This window comes from Tinamus guttatus, unplaced genomic scaffold, assembly GCF_059628265.1.
Source record: "Tinamus guttatus ecotype Peru unplaced genomic scaffold, ASM5962826v1 Tinamus_guttatus_pri_ptg000240l, whole genome shotgun sequence".
Lineage (NCBI taxonomy): Eukaryota > Metazoa > Chordata > Aves > Tinamiformes > Tinamidae > Tinamus > Tinamus guttatus.
The window spans coordinates 10,756,467-10,779,214 of NW_028288774.1; the positions used below are offsets into that span (position 1 = coordinate 10,756,467).

Consider the following 22,748-nt stretch of genomic DNA (forward strand, 5'->3'; position numbering starts at 1 on the left):
CCCTGGAGCAGGGGAGAGCTCCAAAGGGACCTGATCAGAGTAAATGTGAAGCTAAAATTAGACCCTTGCAAAAGCAGATTGAGATATAGAAATTATTAATAACTGCTGTATCAGCAGGAAGTGATAGAGAAAGCAGATTGGAAGGCAACTGGAGGAAAATGATTTGAAGGATGATATATAGGAAAGGAAAAAGACAGAGGAGCTGATGGTAGCAGCATATACAACACTAGCTAGGACTGCTGCCCCAGGTAAGTCAATTAGAGCTTGTGCTCTGCCAGCTTTGACTCACTGTGCACTGGTCGCCCTCCTTGACACGTGCCTTTAATCAAACTGTCCAGCACACAGGTGAGACAAGGACACAACCATTGACATTTGTTAATCCACAAACTGGGGGAAGGAGGAGAGCACTGAATGAGCTGGTGAGAAGTTGCTCAAATACTGGCAGGGCACCCTAGCACGCACCAGCCACCCACGCCTGGTGGGGCACAGTTGGCCCCTGGTCCCCATGACAGCCACGGCGCTGAGGTGGGATCCTTGGACACTGGGCGAGTTATGACAAATAGCTGCCCACATGCACCCCCCATTCAGGCAAACACCCATATGGCAAAATGCAGGGGGAGAATCAATTTGCAGAGCTGCTTTCACATTCAGAGACCAGCAACATACCTTTATGGCATCCTGCAGGGCAGAGCACCTGCAATAGCACCTGCTCTAGCACCTGCTAGAACAGTGGTCTCCAGAGGAGAGAGAAAAAAAAAAAAAAGAGTATTATCTTCTGTGGATGATATTATGGGGACTATGAAGGAAGAGGTGCAAGAGAGATACATCTGAATTTTAAAATAAGTAGACCAAACAGGATTCCAAGTCAATCTGAATACAGCACAACTACTGCAACCACTGGGGACTTGTAATTGGAGGAGCAAGAAGGCAGATAGGTGCAAGAAAAGTTAATGCCTTTTGTACCTCAAAGTCTTGAAATAAAGGCTCCCACTAATCAGTCCCAGCCCAGAACAGTGCTAGGAGAATTTCATTTCTTATGGCAGCATATCCATAACTCTGTTAGTATCTGCAGATCACTAGAAATTACCAGGGGGAGAGGCGGGGGGAAAAGTTGTATCAGGAATGGGGCAAGGACTGTGATGATACTTTACCTAAAGTGAAAGAAGCTGCTTTAAAAGCTGCTGCACTGAAGTTCCCAGGCCAAGAGAAGCAGTTTGTAATATGGGTTTCAACATAATCTGGTTCAGTGGGAGCTGTACTGCTAAAAAACACCCACAGAACAGCAAAGGGAAGCAGGACCCATCACACCAGCCACATCCTCTCCAGGGGCTCAGACAAAAGCTCCCTGGCTGTAGGAAAGACTGTTTTGGGATGTGGTGGTCTTCCAGGATTTTGCCATCAATAGTCCAGACATACAGCAGCCTACTCTAAAGCACAAGGGCTCTTAAGTACAAAGAGAAGAATGTTAACACAGAGGGAGGGAAAAAAAAAAAAAAAAAAAAAAAAAAACACACACACACACACACATCTATTCCAGAGTTGGATTAGTTGGCTGTTGCTAGTGGAACAGGAGAACAAGTAGTGTGAAACTAGAGAAAGGATCACCCACAGTAGAAGCACAGGTTGGCATGTGAGCCAGTAAAGATAAAGCCTCTGCACAACCCAATATATCTCCTTATAGACAGTTACTATGTCGGGGGGAAGTGCTGGATGCATGATAGGGAGAAATGAACTGGAAAGCACATAATGGGGGACCAGTGAAGAAAAACAGAGGTTTATTTTACAAGCTTGGAGAGGCAGTGGGAATAAAATTTATTGTAAAGGCTTTTTATGCACATGAAAAGACTGAAAATAATAGTGAGAAACAGTTTAATGACCAAGTAGACAAGCTGACTGGGAGTTTAATTTCTGCAGCCCCACCAGGAATCAGAGAGGAAGAAATGGATATCATGGCCAGCTGAAGGAGAGCAAATCACTCTTTGTACGAGCACAAAGATTTTGTATTTGGCCCCAAACAAAGCAAGAAACAGAGTGCCTAATTAGAAACTGCACGAGACTTGCAGCAATGCTGAAGCAAACAAGAAAAATCAAAGCTGCCAACTCCACTGCATCAGCTGAGCCACGGACCTCAGCAGGTACAGCGACCAGATCAATATGGAGAAACAACCACAGACTAAAGCAGGGTATCAGTATATCTTTGTCACCATAAATATATTTTCAGGGTATGTTGAGGTTTTCCCCACAAAGAGGAATACATCTGCTGTAACTGTAAAAATATCATTTAAGGAAATTGTGGATGGGGGATACCCGCTCAGATAGGATAAGGTGAAGGATGGGGGTTTGAAAGTGAAACAGCTCCAACCCTACTGACTAACTGGGAGATTTAGACAAAGGCAGCGTTAATTTATCAGCTGCAACCCTACGGAATGGTAAAGGGAATCAATCAGATTAGTAAGAATTGTAGAACAATATCCAAAACAATGAGCTGAAAAATTACCCTCCATACTAGCAGCTCTAGGGAACAGTGACAAAGCAGGGACTGCCTTACCAACACATTGTATTTTGTTCGGACAGTCCATGCCTTGGTGACCCCAAGTCCAAGACACTACATATCCTGAAGGAAATCAGTGGGAGACAGAGAAATAAGCAGGACAGAGAAGAAATCAATGCTCAGGTAGAAGAAATAAAAATGAGAAAAATGAGAAAGTATTAATCTCATTTCTATTTTCCCTATATAACTTATGGAAATGGGGGCTGAGTGAAGTATTTGAAATTGAATAAAAAAGAGTATGCCCTAGAGACGAAATAGAAGGAGCCCCGTTACTTTACTAATAGCATAAGTCCTATAATATATCAAATAGATGAGGGTAATGGTAAATACGAACACATTCATGTTTCTCAGGTGACTCCCTAGAGGGGTAAATAATTCTGGAAATACAGGATTTGCCAAGAATACAGACTCAGAAAATATCCCCAAAATCCACCTCCCTGCCCTATCCAACCTCACTCCCCCTCATCCAGCATGCAATCACATCTCTCCAAAGCAAGGGGGTGCCAATTGCACACCACCCACCTTCTGCATGCAGGTGCTAGGCCTGATCCTATGCTTCTAGACCAAAGCTGTTTTACCTTGTTTTGAATTTCCTTGCTTTGCGTTTGCACAGGGCCACGGACTTCAGCACAGCTCCATAAGGAAGCAGTGGCTTGCGAGCCAGGTAGTGAACACCCACTGCCATGGAGAATGAGAGGTCTCCCAGGAAGACCAGGAAGGAAAGAGCAAACACTTCCACCAAGATCCCAGCTTGGTCCTCAGGAGGTGTCTCATGAGTAACAAGCAAGAGCTGTGATTTCACCCAGCGAGCAGCTATTTGGAAGCCTGTGAACCCAGTGCTGTCATTGCTAACGAGGCCACAAGCTCTGCCCTAGCTATACGGGCAGCACCTGTCAGATTTTGCCTGCTTGAGGCTGTAGCTTCTTTATTCTGATCCATTTAGCTACAGATACCAGTAAAATTTTTCATGGATAGAGATCTAAATTGTGATCTAACCTGCCTTTGCCTTGCTTACCTTGTTTTAACTACTTTGTGTAATAATTTAGGACCCCAGATTAAAAATTAAGCAAGTCTTGAGAGCTACATCTCTTAAGATCTGCATCCACTCAGATTGCAAAAATTGTAGCTGAAGCTTTGGATAAACGTTTTAAAATTATAATAGCCAAATGTACTTGGTAGTTTTATCCACTTACAGGGTAATCCCCCAAGGAACAACTTCAAGAGAAACTTGAGCTAGCAGCTAGTGATGGAAATGCTGACTTAAGTGATGTTCTTTTAAGCAGGTGTATAGGTATAGGAGGGTTTTAGGAGGGGTATCAAATAAAAGAGAGAAGGAAGGCTTGATACAGGTGGGAAGCTAAGTGCTATCGATACCTGAGCAGTTAAAATTTGAGAGAATTGTAGGCTAAGCATATGTAGGTGATGGCTTGAGAGGGGATAAAGCATAACAACTAGTAAACTGTTATGACCAAACTACAGTGAAAATTACATCGAAGGGTGATGGTATATGCAAGTCCCAGAGGATACTTATTCCTGATAGCCACAATTTAGCCATTAAGCCTTGCATTTCCTTAAAGAAGAAATGATAAAAACCCATATGTAGTGGATGAGTGGATGTGAAAGTCTCACAGAAATATAGCAGGTGATGAAGTGAACAGCTAGCGTAACCCCCCCGTGCTGTCCCTCCACCGCCTACACGCCACGGACCCAAAGCCCAGCGCTGATACTACACAGCTGCATAACCTTGGGCCAAACTTCTGAGAAAACGGCTAAGTTATGAGACTGCCTGCAAGAAGATAACAAGGGAACAAGCAGGGGGAGGCTAACTGAGAACTCTGGGTCAGATCAAGACATTAATATTAACAGCAAGTGCTGGATGAAGCCAGTTTTACCTCTTTCAGAAATGACCGAGAGCAGTATTATTCATGCGTCTGGGGGTCCGTTAGGTGACAAAGATATTGGGATCCCTAAGGACATGATGTGAGATGTGTCTGTATCACAGAACTGGAAAAGTGGAAGTGTGTGAAATCCCCCCAAGGACTGACATGCTCTGTTCACTGGTGGCGCTTAGGACACCAAGACGCTGCTGAACATGTTCCCAGCCACCGGCACACACGAGCTCTGGCAGTTGCAGGTGTCCTGTGAGCTATTAGTGGTTACAGCTTGGTTCCTCCACACTAACAGCTTTGCTAGTAAAAAAGCATCAGAAAAGTGTTAGCCGTGACCTGTGTCCCCTTCTGACCTGACCCTCTGCGAAGGAAAGAGAGAAATTACAGCAGACAGGAGCATGTGCAGGTGATAAGAGGGAGGTGTTAGTAGCAAACTGGTCCCTCTCCATTCTATCAAACTGGGGTTTTTTTGCCTTTCCCCTATCTGTTTCTCTCTGGCACTTGGACCATATCTCTTCACTTGAACTTTGTTAGCTTGGCCCGTGGTCCGGGCTAAGCTTCTAAGCCACCATAAACAGGAGCAAGGATGTGAGCAGGTCTTGGGTCAGCCCCTCTGCGTTCCTCCAAGCCGGCCATAAACACGAATGCGGGAAGCTGTTGGGGTGGTGCAGGCAGCGGTGCCAAGGGTTGGGGAAAGGGGCAGAAGCTACCAGCTAGGAACGAGGTGTAGGCAGCTTCCTTGCCGCGAGGGAAGAGGGGAGGAAGCACCCAGGTCTCCCGCTAACCGATAACATTCAGCGCATCCGCCAGCACGTGCAGCTCGTCCCTCACACTCTCCAGGGAGCGGCGGATGCTCTGCGGGCTGTCCAGGAGCTCGATGCTGTGCGTGTACGGCTCGTACTTCACCGAGAAGGGCCGCTTGATGCGGGCTGCATAGCTCCTGGAAGGAAAGGGTGCCCAAGATGTGGGGCAAGCCATGGGTCTCTCTGCCACCCACTCCCTCTGCCTTCCCTTCCCTCCTCATCCTCAAAATTCACAAGGGGAGGATTCCTCCCTGGGACAAAGCTTCAAGTTTGGCACAAAACCTTTATGTTTCCCATCTCTGCAGCTTGATGGGGGTACAGATTGGTGGAGATCGTTCCTCTTCAGCTCAAGTCTGCAGCTTCCCAAGGCCACCACCTCTCTGCTTGGGCTGAAAACATGGACTTACTTCAGCCTGAAGATGCACCGAATTAGCCACATCTACGGCTGTCACCTGGGCTAAAATACTTCCTATTTTTCCTTTATGTGGGTGAGTGCTCTTGGAGGTCTTGAGGCAAAGTCAAGGGTGATTTTCTCATACTCAGCTCCAAAGCTAATGTGTATGTTCTTTACAGGGTATGCTTTCCACTCCCTTTGGTGACACTGTAAAAATGGACGGAGGGATCTAAATTAGGCTACTCAGATGTAACATCTCACACTGAAAAGGCCTGGGAAGAAGGGGAACAAGTCAGCGCTGGCGACAGGAGAGCCCCTCGCCGCTTCACCCCTTCCTTCCTGGATGGCTTAGCCTCGGGTACCCTCTTGTGGCTGCTGCAGGTCTGCTCGGCGGCACTGTGTGGGGAGACGCGGCCTCTCGCTGGGCTCCTTCCTCCTGGAGCTGGTACTCGCACCGTAGGAGAGCGTTATCCTCACTGCCCTTGGCCCGGGTGCGAAGCACGAGCCGCTCCATAGGGGATGCAGTGGGTAACACAGGGAAAGCTGCTGGCACAGGATGGGGGCTGCCCAAGGTGCAAGGGAAGGAAAGCCACAGGGAAAGCCACTCATGGCTTTCCCAAATACCCTCAGCACTCAGCTGCACAAGATCCACAAGAGGATCGTTAAAGCGCTTGTCGCTGCCCAAGCTCCCCAGCCTCATCTCAACTCTATATGGTGCAGTCCTCTGGGCAGAAAGCTGAATGACACGTCCAACTCAGGGTTTCAGAAGGACACTTCCTGCACCACTACTTCTAGAAGAAAGGCCTTTACCAGCCACTATTCTCACAGTGAAGAAACAAGGGTGTCCTGGTGAACGGAGTACAGTCCTGGACACCAGCAAGCCACCAGTTAGGCTGCCTTGGGAGCTCTAAGTTTTCCTTAACTCTAGTGCTAGATTTGTCCTTTCCTTTGCACACTCATCAATGCCTCCACCTCCATCCTGCTCTCCTCCACACACCACTTGTCGCATAGCTCTCAGGCAAAGTGAAAGCCCAAGGAACTTGAGCTGGGTCCTGTGGGAACTAGAGAGTTGTTTTGTCACATAAAAATGGGTTAGTGTCTATTTAACCACTAGGTTTTGAAAGACCTAGCTGATACTTGTTTCCAGAGTGCTCCTCAGGTCCTTAGCTGAAAGGACCCACTGCCCTACCAAGCATGATTTGGAGATATCATAGCCCTGCAACCTCCTGCGTGGGTCTCCCTCACTGCCCAAGCCTACCTGAGTTTACTCTTGGCATCGCTGAAGCTCTCGGACACAAAATACACAGGCTGGTAGTTCTGATCTTGGTAGGGCTGGACGGCAGCAGCATCTGGGTCAAAGTCCCGCACCTCTGGTTCATCTGACAAGGAGTGCTGCAGAAACATCAGAAAGCTAGCGGGAAATGGAGGGGACCAGAGCTGGCAGGCATAACAGAGATGGAGAAGAGATAGCTACATAAGATCTGGAGCAGAGAGAAACAAGTTATGCTGGGACTTACTATGAGTTCCCCATAGGAAGACAGGAGCCCAGCTCCATAGGCTTTCACTATCCCATTCTGTTTGCAGAGCCCAAACTCCACTGTAAACCAGTAAAGCTGTGAAAGAAAAAAAGGAAAACACATCTTCCTCCTGCTTTTGAGTCCTTATACCACAGTTCGGGTCAAAGGAGGCTTAAACAAGCTGGCGCCTGGCACGGTCTGCAGAGCCAGATGGCAAAACATCTTACTCGGACCCACGGGACGTGAGGGGCAAATCCCCCTTGTCACATTGCACTATTCAAGCTTTGGCCCACATGGGGGCCCGCGGTTGTGCTGGAGCTCTCCTGGGCACCCCGCTACCCAGGTTGTCCTCCTGGGCATACAGCAGCTACGTGGTGTCTCTGCCGACTGCCCTTGGAGCAGGACAGTTCACCTTGCCAAGGGAGAGCTGAAGGAAACGGATGTAATTTAATCCCATCGTAAAGAGTCCCAGCAGTGCTGTCTTTAGAAATATGATGCTTAATGATACTCTAGTGCCCATGAAAATTGGGTTAATGTGCAAGTGAGCTCTGCTTTTTAACTGATCTCTGCTTTGCACAGTCATCACGAAAGAGACGGGGATGGGGCACCTCAGACAGAAGCTCTAAACCATTACGTTTGGGGGAGACAAGGGTACACCAGGCCCACTGGCATCACAGAAGTGCTGCTGGCAGGATCAGAGTCCCACATATACTGAAAGCAACACTTACCGTTGCAAGTTTCTCAATTTCTTCATCAGTTGCTCCCAGAGATGCAAGCCCAATGTCCTGGGAAGAAAAGGGAAGGGGAGAACACTACTTCAGATTCAGTCAACTGCCACAAGATTCATTTAAACCCCAGCATTTTGGGGTTTGGGCAGTTATCACATTCTCGGTTAGTCCAGATAACCAGTCAACAGTTCAGAAACATCCTACAACACTGTTATCACAGACACCAAGGCGGATAAAATTTTCCTTGAACTTTCAGACATCTGCTGTGATTTTGTCATGCTCAGATTAAAAACACTTTGATGCAGAGTCTGACATTTTCACTGTATATTAGGGTTTTCAGTTCACAACTAAGTCTTCTAAATGCTGTGCTTAAAGCAAATAAATCTCAGCAGAAAAAAAAAAAAAGAAATACTTAGGTGGCCAGCGACACATGTGGAATTCATGAACAAGCAGTAAGAGGTAGAGCTGACACAGGGACAGAAACTGTCATGTTACATAATATGGGAATGGCTACCAAGCCCATGGTTGACTTTCCCACAGAAATAAGAAGGGGTAAATGCACAACTATTGCTATGATCTCTCTCTCCTATTGCTGTTAGTGGTTCAGGACAGACTGCCATGTCCTACAGCAGCTCCTGCTATGACGGGCAGCCAAAAGCAATGCCAGGCTGCTGTTACAGTGCTGTGAAAATCCAGAAGTTAGGAGAGGGGAAATTCCTCCTCTCAGGCAACATCCTTGGACCCACCTGCCGGCAGGGTAAGACTGAGCTAGGTTTGGGTTCCCATCTCACCTATCAGTGCAAAGAAATGGAAGATCTGCTGTACCTGAGAGAACTGTGCAAATGTCTTATCAGCCAGCATTGGTACATGCCCCAGGAGTTCATGGCAGCAGTCCCTTCCGTGGCCCGAGAGAAGAAGGAAAAAACATGATTAGCGCAGGCCGCGGGCACCAGAGAGGGAGCAAAGCCTTCACCTCGAGCGAGCCGCTGAGCTGGGGAGCTCTCTGGGCGCAGGAGGCCGCCCGGGCTGAGCGGTACTCACGGCTCCGGGGAGTGCATGGGCGAGGACGCGTGGCGGATGTACTGCGTGCACTGGAACACCCGGAAGGCCAGGCTGGTGAGGAAGTCCCGCGCAGACAGCAGCCCGGCCACAGGCCGCAGCTGGAAGCCAGTTCTTTCTGGAAGAGTTCATGCAGGCACTGAGGAGCATGCTGCGGCTCACGGGACTGCCCTGGCAGGCAGCGTTATGAGCATGTACAACAGAAACATGGGTGCTGGAAATTAAAGAGCTCCTGCAGTACCAAACCTGCTTCTCCTAGTCAGCACGAGCTGCTCCTTAGGTCGGTCAAGGATCATTGAGACTGTGGGCTTGGACTTGCAGCTGCAGCCCACCATTTTACCTACCCTTTCACCACCTGGCAGTTGCTGCCAGCTGTGGTCAATCCTCGCCTGTGTGTGCAATACTCAGGTCTCTGCTAGCTCCTTTCACAAATATCACCTCCCACTCTCCTCCTCTGAGCCCATGTTTCCTTGCAGCAGCTGTACTGTGCTGGAGCCCAGGTACTGAATCAGAGCCCAGGAGTGTTTTAGGTTGCTTGTGCTTTTCACTAGCCTCCCTTTGGGCTGTACCCACCTTTCAGGAAGCGGGATACCTCCTCCAGTTGAGGGATGTTGTTCTCACTGTAGCCACAGAATTTCTCCAGGAGATTAAAAGCTTCTAGGTACTCCTTGCAGGCATGGGTTGGGTATAGGCTCTTCAGTGTGCTGTATACCTCTTTCCTTCAGAAGCAGAGGAAGTACATGGTCACAGTTTGGCTTTGTGAGTTCTGTCTGCTGCTGACCTCTGGTCATATGCTGTCAAGTTCTCCTATGTCTATTTTTCTTGTCCTTTTTGCTTTCCACACCACTAGGTCTATGTGTCTCTGTGCATTCATAGGGATACACACACACACAAACACACACACACAGATTAAATTAGCGCTCACCAGGTAGCAATCTCTTCCGCTGTGTACTCCACGTGAGGTATTGGGTCCCCACTGCAAGGCAAACGCACCAATAATGGCATTAGAGGAGCACAAGCCAGGCTGCTCTTGCCTTTGAGAAAGATACACCTTTGAGTGCATGAATTACTCAATCATCTTTAAACCCAACAAGGGGTAACAGGAAAGACAGAGTTTTGGTACTTGGGCACATGTAAAGATGCAACAAGTATATGGACACAGGTGAAGCACTACTATAACCTGAGGAACAAGGAAAGATTGAAAGCTTAGCAGGCACAATATGTTCCAGAAAATGGAAACTATGTAGAAAAAAAAAAAGGTGCCTGAAGATGACATATAACACAGACAACAGAAAGCTGTCTATTCATTCTTGAAGCTCCATTCATTCTTGAAGTCACCAGAATGAATCAGTATTTAGAAAATAAAAGTAGTCAATGAGGAAGAATAAGGGCATTTGAACTTCAGAAAATACACTGTCAGTAAGAATAAGGACAACAAGAAAAGAAAATTTTAACATTAATATAAGTGAGAACTAAAGAAAGCTCATACTTCCACCTTTTCTGCATTATCATTTACAATTGTATATACTAAACTCTTCTGTTCTGCATTAGAACAGACGAGACAGTCACATAATCACACGGTAAAGCACGTGATTTCTATTCCATCTACAGCCAGAAGGGATGTTACACAGCACCTTTTAAAGGCTAACCTCCAGATGAGATGTGTTGTTTATCCTAATGCATGCATCATCTTCCTCAGGGCTCAGGACTCTCTTGCTGGCACAGTGAAATTCCATGCATTTAATAAGAATACAGTACAAAAACAAAATATACCTATTCTGGGCAAAGAACATGAAATCTAACAGAGCAGCAAGCCCTGCTGTCATCAGATTGGTTGTATAGCTAGCTCAAAAAGGGAGTGAAGACCATTTCTGTAGGCTGCTTTCCAGACAGTCTAGCTACAGCTAGTCTGCATTGAAAGACCCATATAGAGAGGGAGACACTACAGCAGAAGACGGTGTTACTGAAAAGGATCTAGGAATTATTTTATAAAACCCACCTGAATATTATAGCCCTGTCTAATGGTGTAGCTGAATGATTGAGTGCTATCACTGGATACATCAGAACAGGACTATTAAGTAGGAGTTCAAGAGATAATCTTAATTTTGTAAGACAATGATGAGGCCATTGATGGAATCTATTTAATTTATGAGAGACAGTTAAGAGGTGAACTATTTAGTGTATATACACCATTTAAAAAATCTGATAGCAGATGGTTCTTCAGTCTAGCAGAAGAAACGCACATGTAATCCAGTGAGTGAAAGCTAATGCTACAGATATTAGGTTTAGAAATAAAACATACATTTTTATGCCCTGAATAATGAACCATTGGAACAATTTTTCTAAACACATGCTATCTTTTTCAGTGCTTGAAACTTCAAAGTGAAGACTGGATGTCATTCTAAAAGAGATGTAATATTTCAAAATGAGATTTGGAGTCTGATGAAATTATATGTAGTCTTGTTACGCAGGAGGTTCTGGATTTATGAATATTTGAATTAATGACCATAGACAGATTTACATTAGGAAAAAATGGAACACACAGGCATAAGGAGCATAGAAAAGGAGCTAGCAAGGCTGAATGGGGACACAGACCATCATCAAAGAGAAAGATCTCACATAAGTAGCACAGTAGCTTCCCAACAGTCTGCATTTACATGGCATTATTCCTCTGTAGATGTTAAGAAAGACTTACTGCTTATAGTGAAAAGCAATTTCTGCTATTGTTTTCCTCCTCTGGCGGTATACCTGGTCAGAGTATCCCTGTGAGGACAAACAGAAACAGCGACAGTATTTTTAATTAGTTACTGAAACTTCTCACCCAGCAAAGTTCATCACTGATTGGAACAACTTCTTTCATGATGGAGACTGCACAATGATTCTCTGCTCCATTGCAGTAGTGGGTGTTTGTTCCCTCTCTGCTTCCGAGGGAATGTTCAGGACATGAATGTAAGGATATGCCCACACACTAACTCACCGGGTGATCCAAATCCAAGTCAGGGTCAAACTTAGTGACCAAGTGGTGACACTTGTCCAGTTCACAGATTTTTCTGGGAAACCAGTGGACTGTGGGGACAAAGAGAGAGAGAAACTGTGGCTGTGGAAGTGAAAGTTGAGCATCCTGTGCTGAGAAGTACTGTGTTCAGCAGTAGGTGTGAGACTTGACATAGCACATACACACACAGAGCTGCACATTATAGAGTTGTATTTCCTTGGCTGTGGTCCCCTGCTCTCAATGCTCCCACGCCACAGTCAAAGGCTGCAATTTCCATCTAATGACTTCCCTGCTTGTCTCTCCAAATAACTTTTTGTGACATAAGTAAACAAGACCAAATTGAATCATACTTAAAGACTCCAGACTTTGCAAAAGCAAACAAAAAACACAGGTCTAACGTGATTCTTGGAATCCAAAGGTATTCTCAGTCTTATCACTATCTCACCTCTTGCAGAAGCTTAAGTGTATCATGGACTGGGTTGCAAAAGAATGAGCCTTTTCGTCTCTGGTATGTCCTGATGACAGTCATCAAGCACTTTAGAGTGTTTACTTGCATGATCAGGTCACAGAGAGATGCCTTTGTCAACTCTCTCAGTGAGTGATCTGGATTACAAGGACTGTGATGCAACAACCTATACAATGTTACTGAAATGATCTCTAGAAAACCCAGATATAGGATTCCTTGTGAATAACAAGGATTCTACTCAGATTGCTAAGACTCAAGCTCTGCACAGAATCATCGAATCATAGAATGCTTAAGGTTGGAAGGGACCTCTAGAGGTCATCTAGTCCAACCCCCCTGCACACGCAAGGTCACCTAGAGCAAGTGGCACAGGACTGCGTCCAAGCGGGTTTGGAAGATCTCCAGAGAAGGAGACTCCACAACCTCTCTGGGCAGCCTGTTCCGAAAACAGGCAAGAAAGTCAAACAGTTTGTAAGTTCCTTACATTTGTCTTCCTTAGTGGTCCTCACTTCTTCTGTTACTCTCTTGATGGAGCTAATGAAAGTATTGAGGTCAGAGCTGTGAACTTCACACCGTACAAAATACTCCAGTTCAGTGGTCCCTTCACGGGGTTTTCGGCTAAGCCTGGTCTCCAGGTGATGAATTTTAGCTTCAAATGTCTTTTAGAACATGAAAAAGAAGAACAAAATCATTGAACTGACTCTCAAAACACCTACCAATACTTCCTCAAAATGTCCATATAGATACATTTGGAGCTTTTTTTTTTTTTTTTTTTTTTTTTTTAACTGGCATGAACGCACTTCTACATTAATATCACAGTTTTTTTATCCTGGATTGACAGCCTGTGGGCAGAAAATTTCAGCTGAAAATTTCCTCAGAGGCTAACACAATCTCACCAAGATGGGCAGCTGATACGGCAGGATGCTGCCTACTCTACCTCTTTCGTTTTTAACTTCTCCCTTAAGGCAAGGCCGTTTGGGGGTAATTTAAGGCAAAAAGGGTTCGTTCCGAGGCCTGTGCAGGTGGCGCTAGCCAGGGTGCTGAAACAGCCACCTCGGCCTGACAGTCGTCACAGTTCCCTGAAACGGGCCCAGTTTAGAGAAGACCATGGAGCTTCTTCCTTGCACCGCCTTCACTTCAAGGAAGCTTCTGGAAAGCAGTGTTGCATATTAAAGGCTCCCACTGCACCTACATGGAGAAAACTTATCTCCCTAGATTTTCCTTGCTTTTAGGTTTATGACCAAAATAGATCTGTGGCAACTACCTTACATTTCATTAGCCCAGACACAAAAAAAAAAAGAAAAAAAAAAGTGCAAGAAGATAGGTTGAAATCTGGTTCCATGTGAGGCAGGCCTTCACCCTGCATCATACATTTATGGTCACCCTCAAGATGGTCAGGGCTGGGAAGTAGCAGTCATCTCATTTCTGCCCAGTGTCCTACATCAGAAAAGTCTGGCCTCCCTCCTGTTAACAGGCATTCATGTAAAGACCACAGAGAAGTTTTCATCCTGATGCTCAAAATGGTAATGCCAACTGAAATAATTATATTCCCATAAGTACCTTTGAGAAAAGAAGAAAGAAGTTCATGAGGGAAGTTTGTTCTGTCCACATCCAGATAGTTCCTGAGCTCTGCCAAGTCGTCAGGACTTGTCATTGTTTATCAGAAAAACTTAATAGAGAGGAGCAAAATGGAGTCTATAATCTTCCCAAAAGTCCTGGTAGATTTGTGGATATTTTCTTTAGCTCGGTGAAAGCAAGCACAGGTCCCTGGGCAATGACCCAACCTTTCCAGTGTCTCTGGAAGATCTTCAGTAGAGGAAGGGACATTATTTCTTTTGTTAATCAGGGGCAGAAAGATGAGAAGGAACAGACGCAATGCCACAGGTAAATTAAATTTAGGCCTGTGTTTCTGAATGTACCTACCAACTTCACTATTACATTGTCCCCTCAACAATCAATACCTTTGCATTAATGTGACAGCTGTGATTGCATTACCTATGCTTTGGCTGCATGTAACACATACAGCAGAGTGAAACCAGCTTCCCTGAAGCCTGGTTCATGATGAGGCAAATGTCATTATGCCCGTCTGCTTTCATATCTTTTACCTGCATTGCCAGAGGGATCTGGGAAATGAATCTTCTCTATTGTGGCTTGACATGCTTGTCTTTTTATTATCTTTAAAGCTCTCTCTGTGACAAACTGAAAGAGGTTTTTTTTACCAGGAGAGCTCTTGATGCAGCAAGCAAATTGCTCCAGGAGGAAACAAGTATTATTATTTGAATATAAGTTGCTCCTACTTCTTGCTTCGTGCTTAAAAATTGTTTAAATCACAGACTTTAAAACCCATGTAATATAAAATCTTCCTAGTACAAGGGTTTATATACACAAAGGGATTTTTCACAGCTTCTCTGGCAACTATGTGTTTCTCCAAGGAAGGAGACTACAATTACGGCAATATCAAGGATTTTGCCAGACAGGCTTGTCTTAGGGATACTTTTGGACAATACAAGAATATTGTGTATTGTCTTTAAAAGAAAATCATAATTTGTAATTGTTGAAGATTGCATGCTTTTCATACGATTCACAAAGATGCTACTGGCTGGAAAATAGATAGCTATAATGCCCTACAATTTCAGGGAAATACTTTTCCCTCCAAAATAGCTTCCGTGTGTGTGTTTTTACTGCTAAAATGCAGTGTTGTTGCTGTGTCGTATTGTTGATGATCTGATTTTACCCCAGAAATTGTTGCATTTACGGGGAAAGAAAGTGTTATTTCACAACTATCTGCATTAATACATGGACTAACAAAGTGCCCTTATGTTAAGAATGTATTGAGTTGTGTTAGCAAGACAGCAGAAAATAGGATGAGAGATGTGATTCTTCCTCTCTAACTTAGGAGACCACATCTGTAGTGATGGGTCGGACATAAAAGAAACACTGACGTGTGCTGTACTAGATCCACTGGAGGGCTGCAAAGATGGGCAGGGGGCTGGAGTACCATGAAATATGAGGACAGGCTTAGGGAATTGGATTTGTTCAGTCTTAAAAAGTGAAGATGAAGGGGAAAGCATTTGATGTCTACAACTAAATGATGGGAGGGTGTGGAGAAGACAGAGCCAGATACTCTCTGAAGAGCACAGTGAGAGGGCAACAGGCAATGGGCACAAGTTGGAACCAAGGATATAGAGGAAGAGGGGAAAAAATATTTTTTCGTGGGGGTGGTGAAACTCCAGAACAGGCCCTCAGACAGCTTGTGGAATTTCCATCCTTGAGGATATTTAAAACACAGTGGGCATAGTCCTGAGCAACTGCTCAGCCTATGAGTTTGGACCAGTAGGCTACAGAGGTCCCTTACCTCCTGTGTGGCCATCTCATAGGAACAAATTCTCCTCTCCTCTGCTTTCACTGCCAAAGCCAACAAAAATTTGAAATGCTGTATTTAAAACATAGCTTGGAACCTTGAATTGCACATTGCTTTTGAATCCTTCTGAATGCAAAGGCATTCCTAAATAAAACATTGTGCTTTGACTACTGCTTAAATGATCAGCCCTTATCTCAGTAAGTCTTTCTATTCATGGTACCAATATCCAAGATAATGAAACTTTTGATTCCTAGCTAGGAGGGAAAAAAAAAAAAAAAGCTCTATTAATTACCAATCCCCTGTGATACGAAAGCTGTAAACACAATGCATCTCTGGAGAGGAATCAGCACAACCTTTTACATATGAATCAAATTCATCCCTGAAGTAGGAAAGTACTTTGGAAATCAATATGCCAATTTTACGCCCAGGATGAAGCTGTTGCAGTAACTCTTTGGCCAAGGATCAATGCGGAGATGCCTTTCAGAGACAGTCAACACCTTGACCTAGAAGCTGATCAATACTGTGCAAGGGGGCTTCCCTGCAGCCTGCAAACCACACCACATGTTTTGCAGGAGAGATCAGGGAGCTGAAGTGCTGAGCAGTAGAGGGTGCTGTTAGAGTTCGCTACAAGCCACGGCGCTGTGAATTGTAGCTGTGTGGTTGGCAGTGATGCGTACTGTACGTGTACATCTGGATAGTTGGCTCCTGGAATGAAGGGACAGACTGCTATATCACCAAAGCCCTGCCGAGTGGAGGTATGCTCATTCCCGGGGATTCAAAGTGAGAAAGTGTGAGCTAGGGGCATGAGCACAGCAAAGGGGTTTGGCACGAGTGTGGGGAAATCACACAGAGAATTAACTGAGAGCTTGCAGGAGGCAGACCTAGTCTGACCCTTCTGTAGGAGATCAAAGTGGTGTTTCTCACCGAGCGACCAACAACTGCCTAGTGCATTCCTTAAGGCCTTAAGATAAAACAGGTTAGGAGCTCACCTCAAACACCTTGAGTGCACGGGACAGCGGTGAAGTTTTGGCTCCCTTGAGCATGAAGAAGAGGTTCAGCATGGCCCTCCCATCCTTCTCCTCGAAGACAATGGTTTCTGTGGACTCTGCAGCATCGGTAGCTGCAGCCGCGGCCTCCCTTTCCTTCCTGGCATCTTCAATGAGGCTTTGACGTCTACCGATAAACCGGGGAGACTGAAGGCAGAACAGAAATAAACAGCCTTTTTGGTAGAGCTGTTTGTGAGATTAGAGGGCATCACAAATAGTGGCTGGGGTGTGAGAAGAGGATGAAGGAGAAATTTGGTCTGACTTGTCTGGCATTGAAGAGGAAAATCCGGTGAAGAGGACTGAGGGTTTTTTTTTTTTTCTTGTTTTTTTTTCTTTTTATTTAAAGTGAATATCTGTGCAAAATACAATTACAGTATGATTAGAAAGTGGGCTTTCCCTCTTACCTTCCCTATTAATAGTTTTCAGTATCATCTGAAAACTAAAAATGGGAAAAAATCTTACTCAGTTCCGACTAATGAACTCAAGTGAAGAGATGCTAGATAAACATGATGTTTCTCGAGAAAATATCTTTTTGGGCAGAGAGGCAGTGGACGTACACACCAAAAGTCAGGACCTCATCTCCTTCTGCAGCTCTTTGCTGTTGTATCAGCACAGAGGCTTCGCTAAACCGCTCCCGGGGGCCAGCCTGACCGCGGGCTGGGGGCACTGTCTCCGCGGAGCCCTCTGCACAGCACCCCACCACACACATGCTCATGCCCACCCTTCCTGCACTGCTTTGCCCCCGCACTGCACCGCTCCCCAGCCATGCGGCCTAACAGCCTTTTACTTATAATTACTTGCTGCCACTTAAAACACATTGCAGAGCCATTTTCTTCTGACATTAAGTGGATGGCTGCCTATTGTAGTGCAATTGGAGCCACATCCATTTACACCACAGAATAAATTTCTCCCACTCCCCACTGATCTGTGGATTCATTTGTGTCCCAACAAACTCCTTCAGATGTCTCTGACTTGTAACTGCACCTTTTTGCCTGGGGTCATGTTAGGGTATCTGTTTTATATTTACAGGAAGTTACAAACTGTTTCCATCACTTTTGCTTCCTTGACTATACAAATAGGCAAAATACTAGTTTATTTGTTCTCAGTCTTTTTGCAGGTCAGTTCTGAGGCATCTTGTCTGGTTCCAGTTTTGTGTGCTCAATGTGCAAACCATATGACAAACCCTCAGAACTTGCTAAAAGAAACCTGTGAAGAAGGAGCAGCCCATACAAACATCCAGCACCCTCATACAGAGCCGTGCTGGCTGCATTTTTTTTTCTCCAGTGCCACTGTAAATATTTAGGAAAGAGAAGGTTGTTCATCAGTCTATTTTGCAAAAATGTGGAGGATGTTTTCCTCCGAAAAATACAGTCAGCTCCATTACTAAGCCCCTTTCCTCTATGATTTTCAAAGCCCACCATCAGTTAAAAAATGTTTTCTCTAAAAATCCTCCTGGATGTTATAATAGTGCAAAAGCAGCTTCAGGGGTTCCCTCTGACATTTTAAATGCGGTCTGAAAAATGCCGCACATCCAGGCACCAGCCCACGCTCTTCTGCACGGTCCTGTTTTTAATAAAGATACCCTTTGGAAATTATATTTGCTGATCCTCAACCGCTTTACTCCTTGTGGCACAGAAAAACACTTTCTAATAAATAAGCTCATATCGCTGCTTGTCTAAATCTACAGTATTAATCCCCAAAGAGAGCAGGCACCTAATAAGCATCCCGAGCCCTAACTTTGCAAAGCTGGTGAGGGCATGCCCAGCTCTAAGCGAGTGTTTTATATCGCTCCTCTGTTTAAAGTTAAGCTGCTGTTTACTTTTAAGTGCCTGCAATAAGCCGGGCAAACAGCCCCGCGCCGTAACGGAGCGCCGCGGCGGCCCGAAGCCAGGCAGCACCGGGCGCACTGCTCCCTGCGCTCGCTGCACAAGCGCAATGAGGCTCCGGCTCTGGCTGCGGCTGTGCGGAGGGGCCAGGAGAAGGGAAGGCGAGAGGAGGGAGACTAGACCCCCTAATCTGCCAGCTGCAAATTGGCCTAAAACCAGCAGGAAGTTCACAGGTTCTGTGAAACAGCCATAACTCGGAATGCCCAGCCGGAGCAGAGACATTAAAACAGGACTCTGAGCTTTGGTTTTCTCCCAAGCTTACTGTTTGCAGGTGCCTAGCAAAAAGGCAGGACCGGTGGTTCGAAAGTGTAAATCCCGCTGCATGCCCCGGGGAAGGCAGCATCCATCTCTGCTTCCCCTGGCAGCCTGTCCTGCTGCTCTGCCCCAGCCACTCTCCGCTGCCTGGGTATGTATGCATGTGCTGTAAAGAAAGCTGCAGCCTGGAGGTGTCTTGTAAAAACTCATAGCAACAGAGAAAGTAAATATGCAGAAGAGCTTTCTGCAGAGTGAGCTTTACTGCAGAGTGAGCTGCTCCCAAAGACGCGTCCAGAGTGGGTGAGCTCTGCACTTGTAAAGCTCTTTGGGGGAAGACCTTTTTACCCGAGTTTGTATCGAGGTCCCCTCCGAGGTCTTGCCCCTTGCTCAGAGCTGTTGGAGGAGATATTTTCTAATGTGCTGCTCCCTCCAAAACAGTTTTTGCTGCCCATGCAGTGGCTGATTTTCCCAAGTCACACCATTATGCAGGGCTAAGAAAAGAGTGGATGAAAAGAGCCAAGGTACAGGGGGAAGTAAAGGGGAACTCGGCACCCAAACCTGCTGAAGAGAAAAGATAGGGAAGAGGCAAGGTGAGAAAAATGTGCTGATCTGAGTTTCTGCAGAGCTACTTTTCCTTACTGTTGGGAGAAGCAATGGCACTGTCACTGCTCAGCAAAGCAAGCAGGTGTTTGAACACTAAAGGTTACACTGCGAGGATATGTGCTCCAGGTGTAGTGAATATTCTGATTTTTCAGGGCAGGCTCTCTGCATGCATTAAAGCCCCCTTTCCAAACCTGTTGCCCACATCCCTGTAGCAGACTCTGCTCTCCCCCTTTCGTGCTGCGAGGAGCAAACACAGCAAAGGGCTGCTGGCACCTGCTAAAACACAGCTGCTCCCTAAGCTGTGGCGATCCCCACATTGCCTCCCAATGGGGTGTCCTCCCCAGGCCACCCTCCACAGTCATCCACTGTCGCATCCCCGCGGTCACCCACAGCATGGACACATTCTCCATCCATAAGGCTGTCCCGTGCCCAGGACTATCCATTCTCCTCAAGACACTTGTTGGGGTCCAGTGTAACTGGCTCACCTGGCTTTGCTTTCTAAAGGCAGTTTTTTCCTCTTCTCCCTTGCACATGGAGTTTTAGTGTGTGCTGACATATCCCCCAGGCTAAGCTAAGGGCCTTAATGTGGCAGGGAAGGGTGGGAGCCAAATGGGGGCAGGATGCCCAGGGAGAGAGCAAGTCTGCAGACACTGCAACAGCAAACAAGCTGACTTGTATGCTGTATGCAAACAAGTAGTCCTTGTATGGCATCTGGGGCAAAAAACACACCTTTTCTGTTGCACTGGAACGGACAAAAACAATCTCTGCAGCTTATTGCCTTGAGATCAGGTTTAAGGTTTCCCCGTTGTATCACACCCTGGGGATGCCTCGTTCGCCCTGCCTTCGACCTATGTGTTGTGTTAGTCACATCAGGTCCAGGCAGGGGAGTGCATCGGCTTTAGAGCTTGCCTCCCTCATGTTTGCATTTCACATGTACGCCTAGGCCACGGGCACTGTCCGGATAGTTTTATTTAGCCAGTGTGGAGATGTCCAGGTGAGGAAACTCTCCCCAAGGCTGTCCTGGTCTGTCTACCCCCAGGTGCTCTTGCCCGCGGCTCGCACAGCGCGCACTGGCTGAGGGAGAGGGAAGGGTCAGGTAGGGGTGTCTTACCATGATGGCCTCAGCTTGCTTGGAGTCCAACTCGGACACGGCCCTGCGGAAGCCTTTGGCTGCGGAGGTGGAGATATTAGGGGTTGGCATCTCTGCTCCTCCACGAGCTCTGCTCTTGGCTTTCCCTTGCCCTGCCTGCCTCTTATAGGGTAGGGCTGACGTCAAGGTCTCTTTCAAATCTTCCCCCTCCTCCTCCTCCTCATCATCATCTCCCTCCCGTCTCCCCCTCAGGCTGCGAGGAGGAGGGGACACGCGGGAGAGCAACGTTTCTGTCCCATTAAATCTAATCGCTGCAAGGATTGCAGACACCCTGCCTTCGCAGAGCAGCGCTCCCCGCTCCACCTGCGCCCCAAAGCGCTCCGCTTTTCTGCCCCCTTGCCCAAGGAATTCGCTCCTGCGCTGTGCTTCAGCCCGGCACATTGCTTTGCCAGTGAGGAGCTGCATGAAAGGATTTGGAGAAAGGGCAAAATAGAAGCAAGGAAGGGATTCAGCCTTCTCTAGCCTTTTTTAGCTTGTTTGCCTTCTGGCTGTGAATGAAGCCAGCAAAGGAATAGGAAAATAGCACCGATTTCCCCCAACTCCTTTGCTGGGAGAAACTCTGCCTTCACAAGGGCTTTGCTCCCCTTGCTGTAATTTCTAACAAACAAATGCCCGAGGACCTCAGGGGCCGAAAAACTCAGGATCTGCTCCAAGCACTGGCCACTCTACAGGAGTGACACGTGCAGGACCACTCCATACACACCCAAGGTGGCCCGTGGTTTTGCTTTAATTTCTTCCAGAATCCTCTCTGAATGTCCCAAACCTTCTGTTTGCCCTCTGCTAAACACTGGATGTTTGAAATAAGAGATAAATTCCCCCTAAACTTACCAGAATGAGTGGTGAGCGCGCATTACCTGGAAATCCACGATCTCCTTAGGAAAAGAGGGATGCTCAGGGTCCAAATTAGGGCAGGCCTGTGGTAGCCTCGGTTTGTGCTGCTAGTGGAAGTGCACCCTGGTACCAGTTTGGTTTCAGGACCAGTTTCCCTGGAATTTCATTCAGAAAAGAAAAAGAGAGTTAGTCAGGAGGAGCATCCTTATAACTGCATTTGAACATTTTTACCAATGAAACTTTTAACTCTGACTGAACTCTCCTGCACTGCCTTGCACTTCAAAATAGTGTGCAGTATAACACAGAACTTTAGTACTTTTGTTTTGGAGTTTCCAGTTCAATTTTAAGACAAAGACAAATTTCAAAATATTTTATGAACTTAAGCTCTTTTCCTTCACATTAGGGCTTTTAGGAAAGCACTCGTAGGGTCTATTAAGCCTAAAATCAGCCATCAAAATAAGTCTCAGTTGTTCAAATTCGTAATCAAGCTACTCAAAGGATAGGCTTGAAATGCCAGTTTATTTAAAGAATTGAGATATTTAGCAAAGTACTTTGATAAATATGAGAAGAGAAGAGTGTCACTCTGCCCTCCTGCAGACAACTGTAACATATTCATAAATCATATATAAAGAGTGCTCTCTCAAACAGTGGCTTTAAAAAGAGATGATAAACCCAGGCAAGTTTTCAAGACTATTGTACCGATAGCTGGAATTTGGTTGAGTGTATTTTGTTTTCCTTTGGTCTCAATATGTATTGTTTCTTTCCTTGTGAACCCAGGCATCCAATTTAGGCTCATCGGTTCTCCCACTTAGGTGACAACCCAAAGCCCTTGATTTTTAATCTCTCCCCTTCATATGGGTGAAACACTAAGCATACAACTCTCTCTCTCTTTTTCTTCTCTTCCTTTAAACTCTGCTAATCCATCAGCATCATCCCCATCTGGCAGCATGAGCCCTGTACGGTAGGAAAATGCTCGGAGATCCCCGGAGTGAGGGTGCAGCTCTCCCTGGAGAGCCTGGGGAGCCACAGGAGCAGGACGGTAGGTAGTGCACAAGGTCACCCTGAGCACAGCTAAGGAAGGGATGATGCCCACTGATGTGGTGGCAAAATGACATCTCCCACTGCAACCGAGAGCTTTACTGGTGGTCATGTCCTGTCGCCAGTCCCTTGTGTTGCCCTTCCTCTCACTCTCACCCACTCCCTCTCCCTCTACCCTC

General features: G+C 46.2%; 1 protein-coding gene across 4 annotated transcripts; it reads right to left on the minus strand.

Moving 5' to 3' along the window:
• Positions 1–5,220: 5,220 nt before the first annotated feature.
• TH (tyrosine hydroxylase) lies at positions 5,221–20,751 on the minus strand. 4 transcript variants are annotated; one of them, XM_088525951.1, is made up of 14 exons: positions 20,662–20,751; positions 17,199–17,210; positions 16,750–16,953; positions 12,884–13,058; positions 11,919–12,007; positions 11,637–11,704; positions 9,867–9,917; positions 9,515–9,660; positions 8,924–9,059; positions 8,708–8,777; positions 7,883–7,939; positions 7,155–7,250; positions 6,896–7,029; positions 5,221–5,380 (listed from the first exon to the last, which is right to left on the minus strand). In XM_088525951.1, the coding sequence occupies exons 1-14, from the start codon at positions 20,749–20,751 to the stop codon at positions 5,221–5,223; spliced, it is 1,488 nt and encodes a 495-aa protein (XP_088382077.1). The 4 variants fall into 4 exon arrangements, with proteins under 4 accessions (XP_088382077.1, XP_010216041.1, XP_088382079.1 ...); XM_010217739.2 differs by lacking the exon at positions 17,199–17,210; XM_088525953.1 differs by lacking the exons at positions 8,924–9,059; positions 9,515–9,660.
• Between the last annotated feature and the right edge of the window lie 1,997 nt (positions 20,752–22,748).